The 23743-nt window shown below is 42.9% G+C and overlaps 1 protein-coding gene across 1 annotated transcript in view; it reads left to right on the top strand.

Moving 5' to 3' along the window:
* Positions 1 to 22255, top strand: part of LOC135219138 (poly(A)-specific ribonuclease PARN-like) — a 76914-nt gene extending 54659 nt beyond the window's left edge. Inside the window, exon 10 of the mRNA XM_064255624.1 lies at positions 22138 to 22255. Within this exon, the coding sequence (XP_064111694.1) occupies positions 22138 to 22255 (118 nt within the window). The remainder of the gene's footprint in view (positions 1 to 22137) is intronic.
* The last annotated feature ends 1488 nt before the right edge of the window (positions 22256 to 23743 follow it).

The raw sequence follows: 23743 nt of genomic DNA on the forward strand, positions 1-23743 counted from the left end.
AACCAATCGTCAGTTACCGAAGGGTTCGGAGTCTTCGCTACGAAGATCGGTACGAAATCGAGCGTCACAAATCCCCATCCCTTTGTGCTTGACTTCTCAAGAGAAGTCATGCAGTTACCTAAGACGAAAAGAAGGAATAGTCGTATGACCTATCCCTCTTCTCGACTTTGGTTATGTACAGTACTCATACTGACAAGCTATTAAGACGAAGTAATGATTGCTCTGGAACAACCGAACTAAGTCCACAGCATAGTTCGTAACTGACTCGGGCGCTCTGACAGCTGCCGACTGACTGGTGTTCGGAATCAGTAGAGGCAAGTTGTCCAAGCATCCGGGTAAGTCACGTGACCTTCGCCCTTTAAAGAGTTATGCTGAGAGACCAAACAAATAAAATATTTGTTAGTCACCGATGCCGGACGGCGCGGCGATGATTCTCTTAATGCATAAGCTCAAAAGGCGAAGTCAATTGCCTTCAAAAGACCGAGGTCCCTGATGGCAAGAAATCTCATAGACGTTGAATCTCAGCTTAAGGAGAAACAACACTATGTGACGTTGAAGACGAAGGTAGGCAATGAATGCAACCTACGTCTTCCAGCTGAATCGAGAGAAGGAATCTCAAGATTCTAAACCTGTGCTTACAAATGACTGAAACGCTAACCGCCATTTCATTGCTGTTCGTTGTGCAATGAAAGCGGGGCGTTATTCAGTAATGAAACACAGGGGAGAGCCGCTTGAAGAACTGCTTCTCATGGGCTGAACGTTTGGAAGTAGAGCTGGCAGGTGTGGGAGTAGGCGATGTCTTTCAATACATCTGCTAATCCGGGGTGAACAATGAACAATTGTACACCTCCGATACAAGATATTTTGAGGACAAAACTCAGATTCCGCAAAAATCATTCGCATTATCGGGATACGATGCAGCAAGAGACTATTCAGAATTCTGTTACCGTGCGGTAAACAGAAAGATGAGAGTCGAATAGATATCTCTGTTTAAAATTCTCGCAATACCGAAGACGATGAATACTAGCGTTTCTCAGCAGTAGATGGTCATTCATGTATGCGAGAATCCCCGTTAATCAGAGACTTAAGTTCGTGATTGTTGGGCAGAGATACGGTTGTTATTCAATCAAAACAGGTGAGAAAGACATAAACAACCGTCTATCTCAAAGCGGCAGCTGATACTGAAATGCCTCGGGCAATTCAATACGCAGTAGCTGTCGCTGACTCGTCATCCTGAGTTGCCAAGTAATCCTTTCCACGAAGGAATGCGTTCTGGCTAGAACCACCGAGCATAAAAAGATATGCTCGAGCAATTATATTTAAGCGAAACGAATTTCGGTAAATATAAAAGCTTAAATGGTGTTGTTGTGACAACACCATAAGTATATAAAATTGAAACTGGAAACTCCTGGGAGGTTGCAGGCAATAACCCGGTTGCAGTTCAATTAGAATACTTTTCGTCTAAGTCGCAATCCGTAAAATAACCTGGATATGCGCCTACCCCTCGGACCATTCAACTGCTTAGCAGAATCATGTCGCGAGGTTAATATACGTAGTATATTTGTAGGATTCTGAACAAACGATCTCCATCCTAAATTCTTTCCTTCAAGAAAACAAAATAAGGATTGGAGATCGACCACCTTCGTTCTCTATTAAAGAGAGTGAAGGAGAAGTCTTCCTCGAAGGAAAGCTTCAATGGTGAACAGAATACTAAGACGATAGTTCAAGCCAAACTGGATATTCCCGTCCGTTCTTCTCTATTCCAGGTTGGTCGCCTACTGTGAGATAGTCTTCTTTCAGCAGCAGTCTTCTCCTAATGCTAGAAATTCCAGGAATTCGAGCATAGGCGAGGTTCCCGATTATCGTGTAACATATCGGGGATTCTCGTCTCGCTCACTTTTGGACCGTGGTCTCGCCTAAGTGTTTGGAGATCGTAAGAACTCTAACACTCTGAATGCGCTAGAAATTCCGTAGAATTCTAAGCAGTCTGCGAAACCCCCACCGAATTCGTCAAACGATATCGGCTGGTGGTCCTCTCGATTACCGTAGAAATCGAGAATGGGGCAGGATCCCTCCTCAACGACCGGGGCTTACGTCAGGTAGGACCCGAAGGTCCCCCTGGTAGCGCAGTCCCCAACGTGGGATCCTACAGAGAAATCTCTGTAGGATCCTTCCCCTTTCCCTCGTAGCTGTAAGGAGAGAGGGAATGGGGGAGGAATTGGATACTCGCTCGCCTTCCCCCAGTGGAACTAGCAGTTGGAGAAGAGTAGGAGCAGCCATCGCCTTGCGGCGATGGCCTCTCAGAGTCTGGGAAAACGTAATCGTCAGGAGAAAACGTTTTCCCGAGGAGGTTACGAACTCTCATTGTAGGTAAGGGTCTGCCGCCACTGTGAACGTCGTCTGGGTGGGGCTGATCGACACCTGACAGGAGAGAGCCGATTACCGTCCTCCGTACCGTCATTCCAGTCCTCGTCGAGGTCGAAACCTCTCAGGAGGACCGAAGGAGTATTTAAATACGGTGTCCGAAGACACGTAGAAAACGCCGCTGTCGCAGTAGAGGAGGTGGAAGTAGCTTGATCGACCGCCGCCAGAACTGAGAGAGCCTTCTTGTCCGGAGACGAGAGACTCTGGTTCAAGACAGAATCGGCAAGCTCCGATCGCGGCATACCCACCGTCGGTTTGGGTTCCCTCTCGGGCCCCAAAACGACTCGAGCAGAGACATGGGCTCTGCTGGTGGGAGCGGCGATCCTTCCCCCCGGTCGTTGTGCTGACGAATCAGTGCAATAACCTGGGTAAAGTTACTCTGAATCTCGGAAGTTACAGCGTCTTGAGGAGTAGGACCGTCCAGTCCCTCCAACAAGAGCAGCTCCCAGGACCCTCCTCCTTCAGAAGAAGGACCAGCAACAGATCCCTGACGGTTGCCTCCAATCACTTGCGCGTACGTCCTGGTTGGTCCTAAGACCAACCTGGCACGTGCGGCGTCGTGACGGGATCGTGAGCGGCGTATCTCTCACGATCACTCCTATATACCTCGCTCTTCCTGGCGTATGCCGAGGAAGTTGAAGGTATCGGAGAGACAGAACTGACGCTACCCTCTCTCCCCCTGACGGTCGCCTCCAATCACTTGCGCGTACGTCCTGGTTGGTCCTAAGACCATACGTGGCACGTGCGGCGTCGTGACGGGATCGTGAGCGGCGCACCTCCCACGATCACTCCTAGCTACCTCGCTCTTCCCGGTGTAGCCCGAGGAAGTTGAAGGTATGGAGAGACAGACCTGACGCTCCCCCCCCGCTCGCGTGGCAGGACCAGCGTACGTGGGGGCTGCAGCCGATCACCAACCCGCGGTGGGGATCGATCTGCAGGCCTGGCCGTGCCGCTCACCTGTGGCGAGCGGCTCGACTGAGCACGTCGCCCCCGGTCCCGTGCGTCAGACGAGCTGCTGCTGGTCACCGTATCCGCCCGGTCCCTGTGGGAGCGGCGGTCAGGTGACCTGCAGAGCTCGCTTTCGCCGTGAGACCGGTGAGCGTCCTCGCGGCACGTCAAACCGCTGGTACCAGCCGAGGCTGGTACCGTCGGTCGAGGGGACCTGGGGGACCTCTTCCCAGCCTCCACCCGTGGCCGGTCAGAGACCGTCACGTCCACCCGAGGTACCGGCTGGTCGCTGCGAGAGCGGCCGCTGGCCTGGCGAGAGTCACCTGAGCGGCTCTCGACAGTCTTCTGCTCCGTGCCTCGGTCATGACGCTGAGCGAACTCAGGCGTCTTAACTTTGGCTGCACGGTCACCCGAAGGAGATCGTACACTCGGAACTTCTCGCGACGAGAAACCGAGCCGGTACCTGGCTTAGCAGCAGAGCTGCCAAGACCAGGCGAGGGTGTACCAGCGGTAGCCAGCACACCCTTGGTCCCCGTCTTCTTCTTCTTCTCAGAAGGGGAGACGGGCCCCGTTCCCGAAGGAACAGGAGGACCAGCAGAAGAACCCCCCCGTCACACCGGAATGTGACGAGCCCTTCGAAGTTCCCTAAGGAGTCTTCTTAGGGGAATAACAAAACCCGGTTACCAGCTGGTCGCTGCGAGAGCGGCCGCTGGCCTGGCGAGTCACCTGAGCGGTTCTCGCCAGCCTTCTGCTCCGTGCCGTGGTCTTGGCGCCGAGCGAACTCTGGCGCCGAAACTTTGGCTGGACGGTCTCCCGAGATGAGAGCGTACACTCGGGATCTCCCGCGAACGAGAGACCGAGCCGGAACCTGGTGTAGCGGCATCGCCGCTAGCACCAGGCGAGGAAGTACCAGAGCTAACCGATACTCCTCTGGTCCCACCCCGTCTATCTCTTCCTTACGGAAGGGGAGATGGGCCCCGCTCCCGAAGGAGCAGGAGGACCAGCAGAAGGACCCCCCGTCCCACCTCGGTGGGACGGGCCCTTAGAAGTTTCCCGAAGGAGACTTCTTAGGGGGGGGAGGCAGCCTTCTTCTTCTTCGGCTTATGGGCCTTAGAAGTCGAAGGGGAAGAGGCAGCAACAGACGAAGACGAAGATACACCTTTCCTCTTCTTCGTCAGCTCACGCAGGACAGTCGTCAGGTCCGCCATCCAGGCCAGAGTCGGGCCTATTGCCGAAGCAACACGGCCCGACTGCACCTGTCCGGAAGGACCTGGGACTGGGGAAGACACACCATGGGCAGGACCAGCATGGACAGGCGCAGGAACCAGGAGCGACAGGAACAGCACCCAGCTCAGGAGCGGCAAGAACAGCGGCAGCGGTAAACACAGAAGGGACAGCCAAGCCAGTAGCGGGAACCACATCAGCGACCAGGTACGGCAGCCCAGCCATCGCCTCGTAGAATCATCGGCAGCCAGCGTGGTACTGGCGGTCGGTCCAGGGGCGAGCTGCTGGAACAGCGGAAGTCTGGGGCAGGCAACACGAAGAAAACACAGGCGGCGGCGGCATACCCCTCCTCGGTACGGCGGCGACCGGCCCTAGAAGCGGCAGACGGCGTCACCGACACAGCATGGGAGTGTAGACCAGCGGGGGGAAGCAGGCATAAGCGGCCGTGAAGGTTGTAGTGGAGACCACTCCAAGGTCACCGCCCCAGACCTCGCTAGACTCTGCAGCAGATCGTGGATGCTAGGCACGCCCTGCAGTCGCAGTGGTCCATACCTGTCCAAGGTCGTCTCCCACGGAGTAGCACCTGCGGTAGCACAGACAGATTAGTAAGAGGGGTTTCCCTCGCGCACGGGGGGGGAGACATGCCCCACCCCGAACGGAAGGAAGACCCCAAAAACAAAATACGAGGAAGCTGAGCGGGGGGGGCAGGAAAGAAGACGAAGAATCGGATACCAAGGGAGTCGCGGGAGAGCTTTCCGACGACTTCCTGGCAGACCTTCGCTTCCCTACCCCGCACAGCAGTGAAAAGTAATATGAAAATGAAACAGAATACTGCCCTTGCGATTCACTTCATAGCTTAGAGGGAAAAATCAATTCCCGGTAAGAGCGGAAACTTGATCCATAATAATATGATGCTATCATAAATATATATGAAAATGAACAATACTGCACTTGCTATTTTCACTTTCACAGCAATAAATCGTAAGGATTAATTCCCGGTAAGAGCGGAATTTGATCCAAAATTAAATTTGATGCAATTAATAAATGAAAATGAAAAGAAAACTGCATTGCGAATCCACTTTCATTGCATTCTATTCATACAAAATAAGAGGCTCTTGCCGAGCGCAATCAAGCTCTGGCAACGAACGCACAGGGCAAAAATATAATGAAAAAGTGTACTTACATCTTTCAATTACACACTTTCGCCCAAAATACATGACTCGGCGCGAGTGCGCCGCCCTCGGCACCGAGACATAATTCAAGGGTTCAATTCATGAAAAGAGCGGAATCGCCGTCTCTACGGCGATAGTTCCATGTTGATTCATAATTAAGTAATGAAAATGAAAAACAGTGTACTTACAGTTTCATTTTCAAGTCAAACCAAACCATTAGTAAAACACAATATAAACAAAGCATACGACGATGAAGCGCGAGAGCGATGACGAACGACCCGTCCTTCACACCCGCGGCCGAAAGCAAAAGTGATTCTTCACCTCTCGGGCGCGCGGGCGCGCGCACGATCGGACAAGCAGTTAACTACCGTTCTCCCCTTGTTCGAAGCTTACGACCGTCCCAGCTGCCGCTAGTTACCTTCCTATTGTTAAAGGACCGAGGGTTTGTATTACGTATCGGAACAAATTACTCATCGTTGCCCATCTAGTGGAGCTTCACACATACACCGATGCATTTACAAACTGTTTCCATGAATTCTAGTTGTCATAGTAATGCAATAATGATAAAATTGCTGTAATACGTATATATACTACAAATAGATACGCTAATTTCACTTATTTCCCCAGTTTTGTGTAAGTCTTATACCCAGTTTTGAGGGTACACACATACCAATTGGCAACACTGATAAGCAAATGAAGAGCGCAAAGAACGCCATAGTTACTGTTCATAAGCAAAACTGTTGACATTTGAGTAAGGAATCTAGTTACTTTTTCAACAAATATTTTCAAATTAATAGGTCATGGTTGGAAATCATTATTTATGATTTTTGTGAAGAAAGTGCCCCAGCGTCTATGGGTACAAGTGGTGTGTGGATTTAGCACATGGAATGGGAAGTTTATTGACACAAGCGACTCCGCAAACATTGAGATGGCGTCAATCTTCTAAATATTCGAAGTTGTAAGTAAAAATGTCTAAAGCGTCATGGAGGTCTATGTGCACTGTGTAAAGCCAGACTTTCATTAACCTGTTTAATCTTAAAATATGACCTTAATTTCTAACTTTGGAGAAAATACTTACTTCGAAAGGATAGGGTGAAATACCACGTGGACTGGCCAGCTCACCGACTACCACGGCTAGGCCACCCTCCGAAAAAGTACTTTTAACGCATCCTGAAACCGGATATGGTCATCAGTCACGAATTGTTGTTGGTGAGAGAAGGAGCTAAAGACCTCTACTCTCCTTTCGAAGTACAGGTACTATCCTACTTACAACCAAGTTTGGTTCCGACCCACTGGTTATAAGTCAGAATGGATGTAAGTCGAACCTTAGAAAGTGGCCAACATACTGGGTAGGGTATACTATCAAACCTTTGCTATATAAAAGTGCCTACTTAGTACTGTAATGTAATGTACAATCATTATTTCAATCTTTTTACCATAATATACTTCTACTAATACATTTTAATCATTTATGTAATAGTAGTATATATTACATACAATCAGGCATTGAGGTACAATGGGGTTAGGTTCTTGCATGCATGTCAGAAGTCGATTCTTACGTAAATTGGTTTGCAATTCAGTCTACAGTACAGTTAATACCAAATGATGCTGCAGATAGGGCAGGGTAACTCAAACTGATGCTGCCTGAGTGATGAGAGTTCTCATGCCTGAGTGATGAGAGTTCTCATGAGATGGCGCAGTGCCAAGTAACTCAATGGTCAACTGTCTGAAGTAAGGTTGTAAGTACGAGTGGTCGTATGTCGAGCAGGTTGTAAGTCGGATAGTAGTTGTAAGTATTTTCTCCAAAGTTAGAAATTAAGGCCATATTTTAAGATTTAAACAGAGGGTAATGAAAAGGGTGGCCAACGCAGTGCCCACACCACAAAAACACTTTCAACATTTTTACTTACAACTCGGAATATTTAGAAGATTGACACCATGTCGATGTTTGCGGAGTTGCTTGTGTCAATAAACTTCCCATTTCCCGTGCTAAATCCACACACCACTTGTACCCTTAGATGCTGGGGCACTTTCATCACAACAATCGTACACCCGACCTCTTACCATACTTATCGAAGGGGACTATGGCATTCTTTGGGGCGTTTTGCACTCTTCAATTGTTTATCAGTGTTGTCTATTGGTATGTGTTTAACCTCCAAACTGGGTATGAGACTTACACAAAACAGGGGAAATAAGTGAAATTAGCGTATCTATTTGTAGTATATACATATTAGAGCAATTTTATCATTACTGCATTATTATGACCACTAGAATTAATGGAAACAGTTTGTAAATGCATCGGCGTATGTGTGACGCTCCACTAGATTGGCAACGATGAGTCATGTTTCCTCGCATCGTCTGTTCGTAAGTATACATCTATAATCAGTGTTGTCGTCTGCTGCTCGTAACTGTGTTTGCGGAGTAAGTACTTGGGAACCAGGAACAGCAACGTGGTTCAAGTGCAATGTGGAGTGAATTAAGACCAAAATGTGCATAATTACAATCAAATAAGCACTAATGGAGTTTCAGTTGTGATGGCAGTAAGGATAAAACCACCGATTACAAGGTACAAATGAATTCAGTTCAAACCATGACCCCGGGAATAAAAAGTTCATTACTTTCACTAATATAGGCAACAAAATGTTTTATTGTGCTGATTACAACTGCAATCTTGAGTAAGATCAATAAACATTACATATATATGCTAACATTGTTCAAATGAGTGCTGGGAAGGCTGGGAAAGATGGTGGATTGTCCGTGGTTAGACCGGCCAGCCACACGATTGCCGTCATATTGGATTTCAAAACTGCCTTGAAAACATATTTTACGAAGAGCTCACAAGCTTATTTTAGTTCGTATGGGGCTTTCATACATCACATTATATTGATGAAACTTCATTCTTTTGAATGGTATGCTTAAAGTTGTAATTGTATTCTTGTTTCACCAATTAAATATAGAGTGAATAAGGCCAGGCCAGCACGATGACGATGGATCGTCCGCGGTTGTTTACCCTACTTCGAAAGGATAGGTAGTAGAGGTCTCGAGCTGTTGGTCTCGCCACCGATGACTCGTGACTGGTGCCCATCTCAGGTGTCAGGACTTGTTAAGGTACTTTTTCGGAGGGTGGCTTCAAACTCGGTGGAAACTGGATCAGCTAGTCCAGTCGGTTGTTTCCCCTATACCTAGACTAAGGTAGGCCTATCGGTAAGGTAGTAATTGCACCTTTAAAATTGGCACCACATACTACATCGTATTGGACTTAAGCCAAGAATTTTAATAAAATACAGGATAGGAAATTATTAGTTAACCTTAACATGAAGCCTAATAGGCCTGCTACCTACTGCCTATAGTTATCCTGGCATACGAAATAGCTACTACTACTATATATCTCAGGCCTACGCCTACCCTACAATCAGCCGAGAAAGCAAGTCCCAAAAAGTATAATTCGTGGTAATTAATTATGTCAATGACACTATAAAAAATGCAGAGCCTCACACTGGAGAAGAAATTTACGACACAGGGTAGGAGGCCTGGCCTAGGTAAGACCCCCAAAGGAAAAGGAGACATCGTCCTCACTTGTCATCGCTGACGGAGATCACTCCACTGCCGCCATTTAGCAGGATGGCCGCATTTACGTCGTCCGCATTTCCGTCTATTTTCGACACGAGCACCGGCTTGTCAGTGCTGACGGGTTTCGTCGGGTTGGGATTCCGTATAGGCTTAATTTCCGCAGCCATTGCGCTTCGATCATATGATTTGGATATCAACAATGGCCATCGAGGACTATTCCCGTGGAGCGAGAACCGGGAGTGATAAAATATTTAAATCCTTATTTTCAAGATATTGTTCTATTTAAAATGAGTAATTATACTATATAGAATATCAATATTAATTTCAAATCAACAGCAATCCTCTATAATATTTATAGATCAAAATTATCTCCACTTCTCAACTCTCATTTATCACAACATACTTTGACAGTGCGCACTCCCACTTAAATGCACATTCCATAACCTGAACAACTATTTTTAAGGCAATCCTATGTTTGTTTTAGGTCTGTCTAATTTTTTGTGGATACTAATCGCTGCAATTTTTACATTATCATACATTTTAACACTTATATGAAACCATAAGAGTCTCTAACAGCACTACCGAACTCTTCATACTACAGGAAACCACCTTGCTAGCAACAAAAAGGTGTTTCAAAGTATGCTACAGTGTTTGGGCGCTGCCTTGCAAAAAGGCTGATTGCAACATCTGTGTATTTGTTGCAAGTCTCGTACGTGATTCATAATGTCTTGGCGTTGCAATGACGTGCAGGAGCTCACAGGAATGCCGTTACGCCCATGGGTTATCTGAAAGGACGTGTGAGCAAAAGAGTTCAACATGTTTTGCACGCTTGCAATTGCATAGGTAAGCTTTTGATTAACATGTAAGGAAATGTTTTTTTTTTTCTCTCTCTCTCTCTTCAAAACTTATCCGCATTTATTCTGGGCACGAAGTTATTTGCTCTCTTTGCTATATTTGTCATCAAAACATCCAAGACATATAAACTGAAGTGGATTTATAAAATGAAGACGAAACACGTTATGAATAGAAGATTATGAAAAAAAAGTCCTCTGAATAATTTTGTTCCAATTTCTTTGCAAAAGGAACTGCATGCATATATTAGGCTATGTTATAGAAGTGTAGCTAACCGGTTTAACTGAGAACACACAGGGAAGTTATGCTATAACAATTTTTATATCGTTTGTAACATTATATGACAGGTTTTTATTTCAGCAAACACGTCAGTGTTACATACATAGAAAAAGAAGTTATGATATTTTAAATTCTTTGTGTGTGTGTGTGTGTGTTGTTCCTTGCTTGTTTGCATGGGAATAGATACCTACCTTGGGATAGGGAATTCAACTGATAGATAAATCACAACCCGTCAAAGAAATTACAGTGCGTGTATTGTAATTCAGCGACAACAACATAATACATCTGAAATTTGTATCAAGATAGGCTAAGCCTTCGCAAGACGTTGGTTTTTGGCTCAGTCAATTCGTTTATTTCTTCGGCTATTTTCGTGGATTTTCTCTCGAAATTTCGACCAAAGGTGGGTCTGTTGACGGGTAACAATTAATCAAGTTTTGGGAAAGATAGGAAAGTGACTTTTTGGGGGGGTGGGGGAGACACCTCTTGGCGAGATGGGATTTCTCAGCCTTGGCGAAGGTTTGTGGTCTCTCAGCATTCTTGTTGTTTATTATTTTACCGTTATGTACCTAAATGTTTATGTTTGCATTGAGGGTTTAATGGGTTACTTATGAGCGGCAGAGGAAAGCTATCATACAATATCGCTTAGATACCCAGGATAGGACCAGGGGAAACTAGGCAGTGGCTACAGGTGCCTCAGTAGAATGTCTCATTTGTCTGATTCTCTTCACCTTTGGTATTTACAAGGTAGCTTCACTTTTATTTGTTTCCGACTCCATTTTGATGAAAGAAAGTTGAATGCCGGGAAAACAATTTTTTATTGTCACCTAAAGTGAAGTAATATACATGGACACATACACAAAAGCACACACATTCATATATATGTATACAATATAGGTGTATACAAGTAACACTAATAATTATTATCTTTCGTTAAAGACATTGCTGTTTCGAAATAAATTCTGCAAAAGCAGCAACTATCATTATTACTTAATTAGATAATTAATGAATTTCCATATTTATCTATCTATTTATTTATTGTTACTTATCGTGTATATGATTTTCGCGAGAGAAGGAATGCTTGATGTTCTATACCCGTTTTGTGATGTGGTTCATGACACCAAAAGCAATCTCTCTCTCTCTCTCTCTCTCTCTCTCTCTCTCTCTCTCTCTCTAACCAAGAAGGAAAAGAATGAAATGGCCTGTGTGATGATCTAATCAGTTAACTTCGTACATGGTCGTTTGTTGAAGGTGACAGCTGAGATGAAGTGCGTGTGTGTGTGTGTGAGAGAGTGAGAGAGGAGAGAGAGAGAGAGAGAGAGAGAGAGAGAGAGAAGAGTCAGTGCTTTATCAGAATGTATACCAAACTATCATAATTAAGACAGGAAGAACCTCGACGAGGTAATATCCTCACTTAACCTCGTCGAGGTATCTCTCTCTCTCTCTCTCTCTCTCTACAAACTAAGGTTTCCTCTTAGCCCTGATTTTTTTTCTACAATGAACTCAGTTATTGGAAAAGATAAGATATGCAACATTTGAATAACTTTTTTTTTCAGAAATAATTCTCAGCATTAATTCCGTAGCTCTGCAGCTGCCAAGTCATGTCTCCCTTTGTTCGTTAGTCTCACACGGCCACTCTCCAGTTCAGATAAGAACCATTGTACCTATAATCTGATAGTCACGAGAAAACTAAATGTTTATCATCTCGGTATCTGTTTTTTTATATGTATAAGTAATTTTGGATGCTTCTCATTGGCTCTCGTTCAGTCCAATTCGAGTGGTTGTACTTGCTTGTTGATTATTGGTTGCATTCTTTGACAAAATCTGTTCTGCGTCATATGATCAGTTTCTCAGTGTTGACGGGGATATCTTCTTCTTGATTTTTGTTTTCAGTTCTTGCAGCAACGTCCTGTACTACTGAACTGTCATCGTGCTTTGGGCTGAAAGGTACGTTTTTTTTTATTACCTTTCTGTTGTATAGCTCGGCTTCTCCATTCGTCTCTATTCCGGCTTTCAGAACCCGTAGTAAAAAATTATAGGAATGTTGATTCGTACGGATATGGCTGAAAAATCAAATGAGAAGTGAAGTCGTGCGGACGAAATCATTGACGAACTAAGTGGCGATTTATGCCTGACATGTGACAAAGGACTAGAGTCTAGAGTCCGTGACAAAGGATAGGCTTAAAATAAGAAGAAGAGGAAGAAGTTTTATGCTTAATATAGAGCAAAAGAACGACGAGGGTCTATTTAAAACTGCTAGACTCACGAGGCAAAGGCCTCAGTCTCAGTGCGTTGGTGGTTCTTCTGGAAGAGGGAAAAAGACAACCATTCAATCCGGCTGAAGCTGCTATGTTGTTTGCATGCCATGAGCAGTAGTGGTCGGTGGAGTTATTTACTCATTTGGTATCTTGAAGTCGAGTGTTTTAAATTTTTAGGGGTTTGGTGAAGGGGCCATTACTGCACAGCTGCCGAGGAAATATATTTACTCATGCTGACGTCAGCAATAATTGATTGCATTTCAAATCCATACGCGGGAGTCATAAACTTAAGGGTCGGCTGTTTGGTCAAGGTCGACCTCGACCTCGCCCTGTTCCGTAAACAGCTGTTTTTGGTTTTGTGACGTTTAATTACGGTTTCTATTTCACGTGGACATCATTTGAAAAAAAGTTATATAGTATATAAATAGTACATTGACAAGCAATGAGCACTCCCTCTCTCTCTCTCTCTCTCTCTCTCTCTCTCTCTCTCTCTCTCTCTCTCTCTCTCTCTCTCCATCAATAGTCCATTTTTTAACAGTTTTGCGGGTTTCTGATTATTTATAATGTTATTTTAGTCAGTCTCTCTCTCACTGCACCATATACCCCGACCCTTCTCTCTCTCTCTCTCTCTATGTGGTTTGGATCCCACAATAAGCTGTAGGTCCCGTTGCTAAGTAACCAATTGGTTCCTAGCCACGTAAAAATATCTAATCCTTCGGGCCAGCCCTAGAAGAGCTGTTAATCAGGTCAGAGGTCTTGTTAAACTAAGATCTGCTTAATCTCTCTCTCTCTCTCTCTCTCTCTCTCTGATTAAGCCAAACAGAAACACACTACGTCGTACTACCAGCCAGATACACGAAGACCACAGAGAAAGAGAGAGGTAGATAGAAAGAGAGAGAGACAATAAATAAAATCTCCTTCGGAGCATTATGCAGCGTCTCCCTCCTGCCCCACATAAAGGGGATCTTCAGGCTATAAAATGGCCTGAAGGCAAGGCCCCCAGGGAGCCGTTATATATCAGGGTCCGACGACGTCTGATATCTGTTCTGATCGGTTCCACTGCTCTTTAGCGAGGAAATTGGCTAGAGAGAGAGAGAGAGGGCGGTTTTCGTTCCCCTAAACTGCGGGCGTTTTTAGGCGACCTGCGGGGCGGGGTTGGGTGGAGGGCGTTTCTGCCTTGATAAGAGGGAGAGAGTTCAATTCTCTCTCTCTCTCTCTCTCTCTCTCTCTCTCTCTCTCTCTCTCTCTCTCTCTGTCTTCATTATTATTTAATTTCTCGTAACAGTTTCACTGTTTTCAAATTGTATTATAAGGCTTTTTAGTCTCTCTCTCTCTCTCTCTCTCTCTCTCTCTCTCTCTCTCTCTCTCTCTCTCTCTCTTTTACCGGAAAGTTAAGCATGGACGTGTTACTTTCGTGGTTTGAAGAATAATGTAAATGTACATAAAGGAATTTTACTTGTTACAGAGAGAGAGAGAGAGATTGAGAGAGAGAAGTGGGAGAGAGAGAGAGAGAGAGAAGTGGAGAGTGAGAGAGAGAGTGAGTTAAGCCAACGAAAAACTTTATATACAATTTGAAAACCGCAAAACGGTTAAAAGAAGTGAAAAGATGATGGAGACCGTGTTTCTGCTTTAATGAGAGAGAGAGATAGATAGATAGATAGAGAGAGAGAGAGAGAGAGAGCAAAGGCTGAATTCCTTATTCTCGGTCACGTGTGCATATACCCACGGTCTGTGCTTATACCCAAAGGGTACAAGAACGAAATGCAGTTACGAGCAATTTCGAAAGTCAAAGAATAGAAAGGAGAGAGAGAGAGAGAGAAAAAAAAAAAAGGTTTTACCTTCCCTCCCACCCCAACCTCCCCCTAGAAAAAAAAGAAAGGACTTTATTCACTTCGTCCAGCCCAAAGGCAATTCATTAAGCACACCGGGATGGAATACTAATGTAAAAAGGAGTTTTCCTCTCTCTCTCTCTCTCTCTCTCTCTCTCTCTCTCTCTCTGTAGCCCGCAGGGGACTGCATGGGCCTTCCTGAAAAGGCCTGAAATTCGGGAAAAGTATTGTAGCCCCTCATTACGGATATTAGTATTTGATGTGAGCTAACGTTTTTTCCCTTTTTTTTTATTATTTTCTCTTTTGTATAAACTACACGGTAAGGTAACCAGAGCCATTGGATGGTTTGTTTTGAATTACATTATAATTTTGGGAATTGTTATATTCCTATGTCTATTTTAAAGTCTATTCGGTTAATTATATGAGAAAAAACACATATACAAGCATGCATACTATATATTATATATTATATATATATATATATATATATATATATAATCATATATATATCTATATATATAAATGAGTATATGCGTGTATGTGTGTAGGATAATAAAATAAAAGTCTTAGTAAAGGAATAAAGGAAAGTATTTGAGTTACAAGACAGAAGAGAGGAACATGATCTATCATACGACGGATGGCTAGAGTGGTTGAGGACAAAGTATAAAAGAGTAAAAATATGTAATTATAATGGAAATAGAAGAGAGGAGAAGGAAAAGAAGAACTCAGAGGACGACAAGAAGTTGCCCCACAGGGAAGCAAATGCAAAGAAGTAGCCAATGAAAGAATGGATCCCAGACTGAAATATGGAAATGGAGATGCTCTCTCTCTCTCAAGTGAATTGTAATCGTGGCTCGACGGAATGAGGACTTTGAAGGTTTGTTAGATGAGGAGGCTAGAAGAATGGTAGGGTTGAATGACGTAAGAGTAGAAACGGTTAATACAAGGTTAAGAAAGCTTGTGGAAGTGACTTTTGAAGACTGAAGATGCAAAGAGAACGATTAAGAGGTGGTGAAAAAGGAAAACCCATTAAATGTTCATGGGATTACAAGCGAGATGCTGAGATACTGTGGCTGACCGTGGTTGGTAAGGTAAGTCTGAGTGAGGGAAAGAGTCCGAATGGATGGGCGAGAGGTATAACTCTTCCGCTGTATAAAGGTAGAGACGGCGACCATAGGGCTTATAGGAACATAAGATTACTTCGTATATACTAGGGAAGGTGTATGGTAAAAGTTTGATCGAGAAAGCTAGACAGATGACTGTAGGACTGCTAATGGAAGAGCAGTGTGGGTTTAGACAAGGAAGACGATGTGCTGATCTGATGTTTGTTATGAAAATGTCATGACAGAGGTCTGAATGTTTAAGGAGAAGCTTTATGACAAAGAGTTTATGATAAAATCGATAGAGAGAGAGAGGCAATATGGAGGGTGCTAAGAATGTATGGTATAGAAGGTAAGTTAATGACAGCAATTAGACTCTTTTATGATGGTAGTGAAGCCTGGGTTAGAACACGCAGGTAGGAGGAGAGTGGGTGATTTGATATGGAAGCGGCACAGAGACAATAGTTGGTTTACGTTTTCATGGGTGGGGTGATTTGCAAAGTCAGAGAGAGGACAGCAGATACAATTACAAGGAAAGTGATTTGTACATGGAGGGTGGAGCGATTGATTGATTGCTTGATGGCTACTAAAACTAGCGTCGCAGCTTCTAGGCTGAGGGTGGTGCGGTTGATGTCGACATATGATACTGCGTTGATTGGGGACAGCAAAGAGAAACTGCAGAAACTAATAAAAGTAAGGTAAATGGAAACTAGGAAAAGATAGTAATGGTCTTTGATATGGAGGGTGAACGAAAGTAAGTGACTTTATTATTTTTTATATGTTTTTCATTATTTAAAGTATTTTCATTCTTTTATTCTCATTATTCTCTTATTTGCTTTGGTGTTTAGGAGTACATGTGATTGATGATGGTAGGGTGACACAAGAGACGAGCCAGGAGAGAAATGAAGGGATTGTTAAGCCAACTCTCCTTTATGGAAGTCAAGTATAGATGGTGAATATGAATTTAATAATAATAAAAAAAGAAATTGAAACAGTTGGGATGAACTGTTTTATGAGTATGTTACAATATAGGGAGAACTGACAGAATAAGACATATGGAGATGAGTAATAGTGGCATAAAAGTATGATAATTTAAAATGATTAACCAAAACATTTCGAGATGGTTCAGTCACGTGGAAAGAATGGATGACTATAGGATGAGTAAAAAAAAGTGTATATGCGTAAGCTTCAGAAGTGTTAGGTATTTGAAATAAAGGGTGTCAATATCCAGACGTTTGACAATGCGGGTACGATAGAGGTGAGTGGCGCAGTGTGTAATGTGTATGTACTGGTTTTCAACCTGCTTGTAATGAGCCTTCAAAGGTGCATGAAGCAGTTCAATAATTATGATTGTGGCAGTTGCCACAATCTGTGGCAAACTGTGTTGTTTGTACTTTAGAGGTACCCATGTTAGAGGAATTAGCCTAACGTTGGAGTACAAAAATGATAATAGTAAAAAAAGGTTGTGTTCATGCAAGCAACTTTTATTTTTTTTTAACGAAAGACCCAGGTCTCACGGCCTTCCCTGATAAACCTGCACCTAATCAAGCAACGGGAAGTTCCTGAAAGCAGAGTTTAAAAGCATTGTAAACGCCACGGGGCACGAAACAGACGGAAAGTTTACGTCAAACTTTTTATACCACCTCCCCCCCCCCACCCCCCCCCCCCCCCCCCCCCCCCCCCCGCCCTCCCAATTCAAACATTTCTGTTTGAAAAGGAAACGTTTTACAGAGGTGTTCGACCAACGTTTTTTTTACTGTTTTTTCTTCCTCTTTGGCTGAAAACCAAAAGATTTTTCTTTGGAGTAGAAAATGTTTGGTTGGCGAAGATCCCTATACTCTATTTTTTTTTCCATCTGTCCATCCACCTGTGGTGTTTGCGCATGGTAACACTGCGTCCCGGGCTTTAAATAATATCCCATTTCGAATATTAACGGTGTAATTCGCATACAGTAAATTATTAAAACACTTTTCAGTTGCAAATGTATACCCAGATATCCTTTTATTTACCTAAAACTTACACATAGAGTAACTATTTAAAGCTCGGGATGCAGTGTTACCATGCGCGACCACCACAGGCGGATGGACAGATGGAAAAAAAACAGAGTATAGTACAAAGACTCCCTCTTCCACGAGACGTTGGTGCCGTTTACGAGGGACATAATTATCTCTCTGCGTTCGAGGAATGAAAGAATTGTCTTCTGTGAGCTTTGATAGATGGCTGGGTGAGTCAGTTAGAGAGAGAGAGAAAAAAATCTGCGAATAACAAAGTAGAAAACGGATTAAGTACTGAAGATGCTGATTGATTTGATTTCCTTGGTACTTTGACAGTTAAGCTTATACACACACACACACACACACACACACACACATATATATATATTATATATATATATATATATATATATAATTTATCAATTTATTTCGCTATCATTATAAAGTGTCTTCAAAGCCTCATTGTAGTAAGTATCCGGAATATGAGTTGGATAAAATATGTCTCTAGAGCATTAGAAAATAGATATGGTTTTGTGTAATTCAGCTCATATGATGAATACTTATACTTGCAGCGACAAAGCTGTGGCGAAGACATATTGAAACAAAAGTTGCAGAAAGAAAGAATGATCTAAGAATACCTTTTCTTTTGCCTTATTTCACCTGCTTTGAGACCTTTAATTCGGTGTTGAAAATATTTTTTGAAAATGTAAACTATTATAATAACACTTGGAAAAATATCTACAAGAATTTGGCATCAATAGAGTATCAGTATTATTTATGAAATGCGTGGGCTATAATTGATTTTATTTGTGTCAGACGAGTAGGGAATTAAATGTCAGAATATATCAATATCAATTATTCAGTAAGAACTGGGTGAAGGAATAATGCTCTTATTGTACACCAGAATGAATAATCACATAAAGCTGACTGGTTTATTACAAGTATAATAAGAAGGTGTATCAATATTGTCTCTGAAACCTCTTAGAGTGTATATAGATAGACCCAGCAATATGGCTGATTGGTTTATTACTAGTATAATAAGAAGGTGTATCAATATTGTCTCTGAAACCTCTTAGAGTCTGTATAGATGTAGGTAGGAATATGGCTGATTGGTTTATTACTAGTGTAATAACAGATAGCAAATTAAATTAATATTAATTCAAGTTCACCTCTATAGACTCCTAACCCTATTCTGCTCAAGCTGTTTGGAGGTGATTTAAAACTAGACTAAAGGTTATCAGTAAACTTCTTTAATGTTCCTAGCCTTCCCCTGTTGGATTAAATCTAAGACAGCTGTTCCACATCGGAAAAAACTAATCTCAAAATGTCATGACTTATAAGCACTTAAAATGGATCCACACTCATTTCATCTTAGTTTCTTCACACCTGTTTTTTTTTTTCTTTAGAAGCGAGTCTCCTTGGAGCAAGGGTGAAAGATCTAGCACTTAGTTGCTTCACTTTCTTCGTGGCCGCGTAGTACGCTGTTTTGCGAGCATCACTATAAAACCTTTACAATAACTTAACACCGTTCTAATCCCTCAAAGAAAGAACTGAAGTACCTGCAAATGGCAGCAGTAGACAAACATTCCACAGACATCCAGCGTAAAAAAATATATATATTTATTTATATTAATGAAATCAATATCCCAATTCCGTCCGCTTTATCCGGACCAATCATTGTTTATCATAGTTAGTGGGCCCAAGTGTAGCATATTACCTACCATAAGCGACCTTCCGGGAAGTGGCTTGACTAGGGGGGCGGGGAGGGAGATGGGTGTTATTAAACGTCTTATGGATCCTTGATACTGTTATTGGGCCATTCTACACACACACGCAACAGGGAAAGTGTTGGAGATAGCCGATCAAAAGGGTTTTTTATCCAAGTCAAAATGAGAGGGAGGAAATTGATTATTTTTTTCACATGTTCGCTGATTGTTACCAAAAGGCAATTATATAACTTAAGAAGTTGTAATTAATAAAGTTAAAGTTAATAAAAATTAGCTTTTAATATCTGTACTTGTCATTGAACGTTTTGATGATAAAAAGAACAAAAACGCACAACACGTATAAATTTGACATTTCAGATGTAACCATTTCCTACTTGGAGGACGCATTGAGTCATGGCCATCTTCGCTAGGCAAGTGGTTGGTTTCTTAATTCTCACCTTGCCTGGTTCTCGTCAGTTCCAACATTAGAAGAGAGAGAGAGAGGAGAGAGAGAGAGAGAGAGAGAGAGAGAGAGAGAGAGAAGGGGGTGGGGGGACGTGTGTGATTAAGTCTACAGCTCATTCATTCACGAAAGCTACTTTCCCCCTGTCGAAAAGTACGCAAATATTTATATTTCACAAATAGTACTTACATTAATAGCTTCTCGGTCGTATGCATTATATGATATAACAGGTGATCGACACGTCGCCGACAAACGTTTTAACAAACATTCACCAAAACCGTCATAAGTAACGTTTGAAGAGTGACTTATAAAGTCAACATGGCAACTAGAAAATGGACTAAATGGCAACTTCGCCGGCCCAGCTGATGTCAGGCAGAGCCACCTCGCGGCGGCCGACGGAAGCCTCTGGCTGGTGTGTTTTGTTGATAGTTTTAGATGGCATTCGCCAGTGCCAAGACCGTCAGTACTACATGTGGTCCTACGCCGTCGGGATGCGGGTCAACTACTCTCTCCCAATCGCCTGCCAGGAACTACCGTAGTTGACGAGGGGAAAAAATATTCAGTGGAGGAAGGGAGCAAATGACTCGCAGAGGAATAACGGCGGAGTGAGAGAAAGAAAGAGAGAGAGTGATTTTTGGTCAAGGCTTCTTCATCGTCGTTCGTGTGACTTGAACACGACGACACCTCCTCCTCCTCCTCCTCCCCCAGCAGTCGATTTTGTGTACGGAGATTACATCAACGTTTAGCAGAAATGGACGTTTTTCCCAACAACGTTGTGCAGTCGGTGAATGTGTGAGCGAGTGTCGATTACTACTCGCTGGAGAGTCGTCGTGTCAATGGTCGTGATCATCATCTTCTTCGGCGAGCAACTCAGATGCTGCTGCTGTTGCAGCGGCCGACTTTGACTGCAGTATACAGAAGGAAAGTGGGGAAGGGAAGGAAGGCGTTGCAGTGACCGCTAAATCATTCTTCCATATCAATTTTCTCCTCCCATGCCGTCGACTTTGACTGCAGTATAAGAAAGAAAGGGGGACAGGAAGGCGTTGTAGTGACCGCTATAAATCATTCTTCCCTATCAATTTTCTTCCTCTCGTTTCCGAGTGTCTAGCGAATTCTGTGACGAGCCGCCCGTGTTTCGCCAGTCCAAGGGCGAGTGAGAAATTCGCAAATACTACAACATTCACGCCCAGGTGAATACGGACGCCCTGAAGATCTACTCATTTTAATAAACCTGCGTGTGATTTCGAGGGTTCTGCTTCTGCTGCGGCAAACTTCGTTATAGCGAACACCCTTTTCGTTATAATACCTCCGTCGAGGAAAGCCGACGGGTGGTGAAAGCTAAAGGCTCTTCGTTGATTTGCGTTATATACATCAGCGTCTCCAGGGCGATTGACAGATGAAGTGTCCAGCCGTCGGCAGGAAGAGGTTTGCAATAGACGCCGTCGCTGTAAGACGTAGTGGTCGGGACAGTACGGCACCATCAGAGCTTTATTAGATACAGAAGAAGAAGAAGTTGTGTTTGAGTCCGAGAAGGAAAGGTAATGTTTTTTCTTTCCTTTTTTTTTTGATGTTTTGTTTTTGTTTTTGTCAGCTGCGTTTGCTGATAATGATCTGAGGGAATTTGCGTGGTAGGCTTTTCTTCCTTATTTTGTAGGACTGCTGACCGCTAGGCCTAGGCTAATTGTTTTGTGTGTGTGTGTGTGTGTGTGTGTGTAAGTAACAATGACTGTAAGGGTTTTTTGTATGTGTTATTTATGTTTTTTGTTCTTTTTCACACGTGGTTACATTGTTTCCAAAGACCTATCTTAGCATGCAGTCTACACAAAACACTGTGTAGGCCTATCAATGATTTAGGTTGTGTGTGTATAAGTAACAATGACAGGGTTTTTTGTGTTATTTATGTTTTTTGTTCTTTTCTCACACATGTGGTTACATTGTTTCCAAAAGCCTATCTTAACCTGCAGTCTACACGAAAAACTCTGTAGGCCTATATTTGATTTAGGTAATATTCGTAGGAAAAGCAGTTTTTGGTAGCATTTTAAACATTTTCATGTTGATTTTCGCTTATGTTGTCCTCACACAGGGCATAATTTATTCGTATTTTCTACCATGACGTTTTTATTCACCACAGTTTACTACCCATGGAGATGAGGGTTCTTCTCTCTTCTGTAAGAACCCTCATCTCCATGGCACCACAAGGATTATCGCAGGCTTTTGACTTTTTAAGTCTTAGGCCTATGGAACTTTGGAGAAATTTTGACGTCTTTCCAGTGGTTATTCTTTTTATTTTTTTTTAATTTAAATATACTTTTTTTTATTAGGGAAGTTCAAATGCGCGAACGTGTTATAAATTTTACTGAGCGAATTAAGGACAAATATCAGAAACGTAAGACTAATGTTCCCTGCTCAGGATTATGTTATGCTCTTAAGAGGCCGTGAATTGAACTGAAAGAATGAGTAATAAAGATACATTTCTTTAAAGTAAAGTTCACATGTCGATTATATAAATAATAATTACATAAATACAAGTAAAGTATGGTCAATTAACCACTTTATTTATTTCATCGTCATTTGAAATATGACGATTGAAATAATCTAGCGAAATTATGCGTTCGCAATTAGTGGTTTACGGTTTACGTGGCTTTCGTGAAACGGCATTAATTGCCCTCGGCATTTCGGGAAGAGCTTCAGAGCAGAAGGTTGGGTCCGTCGGCGAGGGTGTTACTCTCTCTCTCTCTCTCTCTCTCTCTCTCTCTCTCTCTCTCTCTCTCTCTCTCTCTCAAATGATGTTATTTCAGTTCGTTTCACGGATGCGTTGATTCCGGTTTAGCAGATAGGACTACATTTCAACGGTATTAATTTCGTTTAAAGATGACTGTGGTCGGTCCCAGTTGTTCCTTAGGGAAACTACTAACAATTATATAGTTCTATACGATTGAGTCCAATGTCACTATTTTGTACATCCACTGGGCCGTTAAGACTTAGGAGAGAGATGATTAATTTATTGAAGCATGGCACTTGCTTCTTTCCGGGTACCGAATTGAGAGTGAAGGGGTGAAGAGGGTAATTGCCCTCTTTCTGTTTTATTTATTTATTTATTTATTTATTTATTTATTTATATTTTGGAAAGGGTGTTGTATATAATTCGAGTGGGTTTATCGGGGTTTGTTGAGGATGCATTATGTCTCCAAATGGTGTAATTTATTGTAATATTTTTTGAATTTTTGTATGTAAAATGGTGGATGATAGGTAAAAAAGCATTTATGAATTAAATGTGGAGTAATAGAATGAGCTATGGATGATGTTTACACTACACATTATATATATATATATATATATATGAGCGTATATATGTTTACTATTAACATGCGAATATATTTCAGAATCCATATAGCTATAACTATTTTGTGACACCAGAATATGTAAACCAATCACTCAATCTTAGCGTAGCACGATCTGGAAAGCTCCAGCGACGTGCCAATTAGTCCTAATCACATTAAGGTTGGCCTGAACAGTTAGCAGTGGATATTTCCTTGTTTCAGACGTTTAAATAGACCCGACAAACCGAACTAATTACCTTGAGGACTTGCTTCAAGTTGGCTCTAATCGCTCTAAAAGCACCATTGACAGTTGCTTGCAAGTGTAGCCTGGGAGACGGGTGGTTTGGGGTGGGGGGTTGGGGGAGGTTGCTTGATTTGGAAGCTTCCAAGCGGGTAATTATGCTTTAATAACTGCCCTCCATTTACTTTCATCCCCTACCCCCCCTCTTCTCTCTCTCTCGTGTCAGAGCTATGAGAGATGTGTACCGTATTCACCTGTCTGAACTTTGGTTAGGCTAATGCTCATGTTATGGTACTTCTTGGTTGAGATATTACTCGTCTAAATCATTGTGGATTATCTATAATCTAGCGGTGATGGATATTTTTT

The sequence above is a fragment of the Macrobrachium nipponense genome, chromosome 19 (assembly GCF_015104395.2).
Source record: "Macrobrachium nipponense isolate FS-2020 chromosome 19, ASM1510439v2, whole genome shotgun sequence".
NCBI classification, from domain to species: Eukaryota; Metazoa; Arthropoda; class Malacostraca; order Decapoda; family Palaemonidae; genus Macrobrachium; species Macrobrachium nipponense.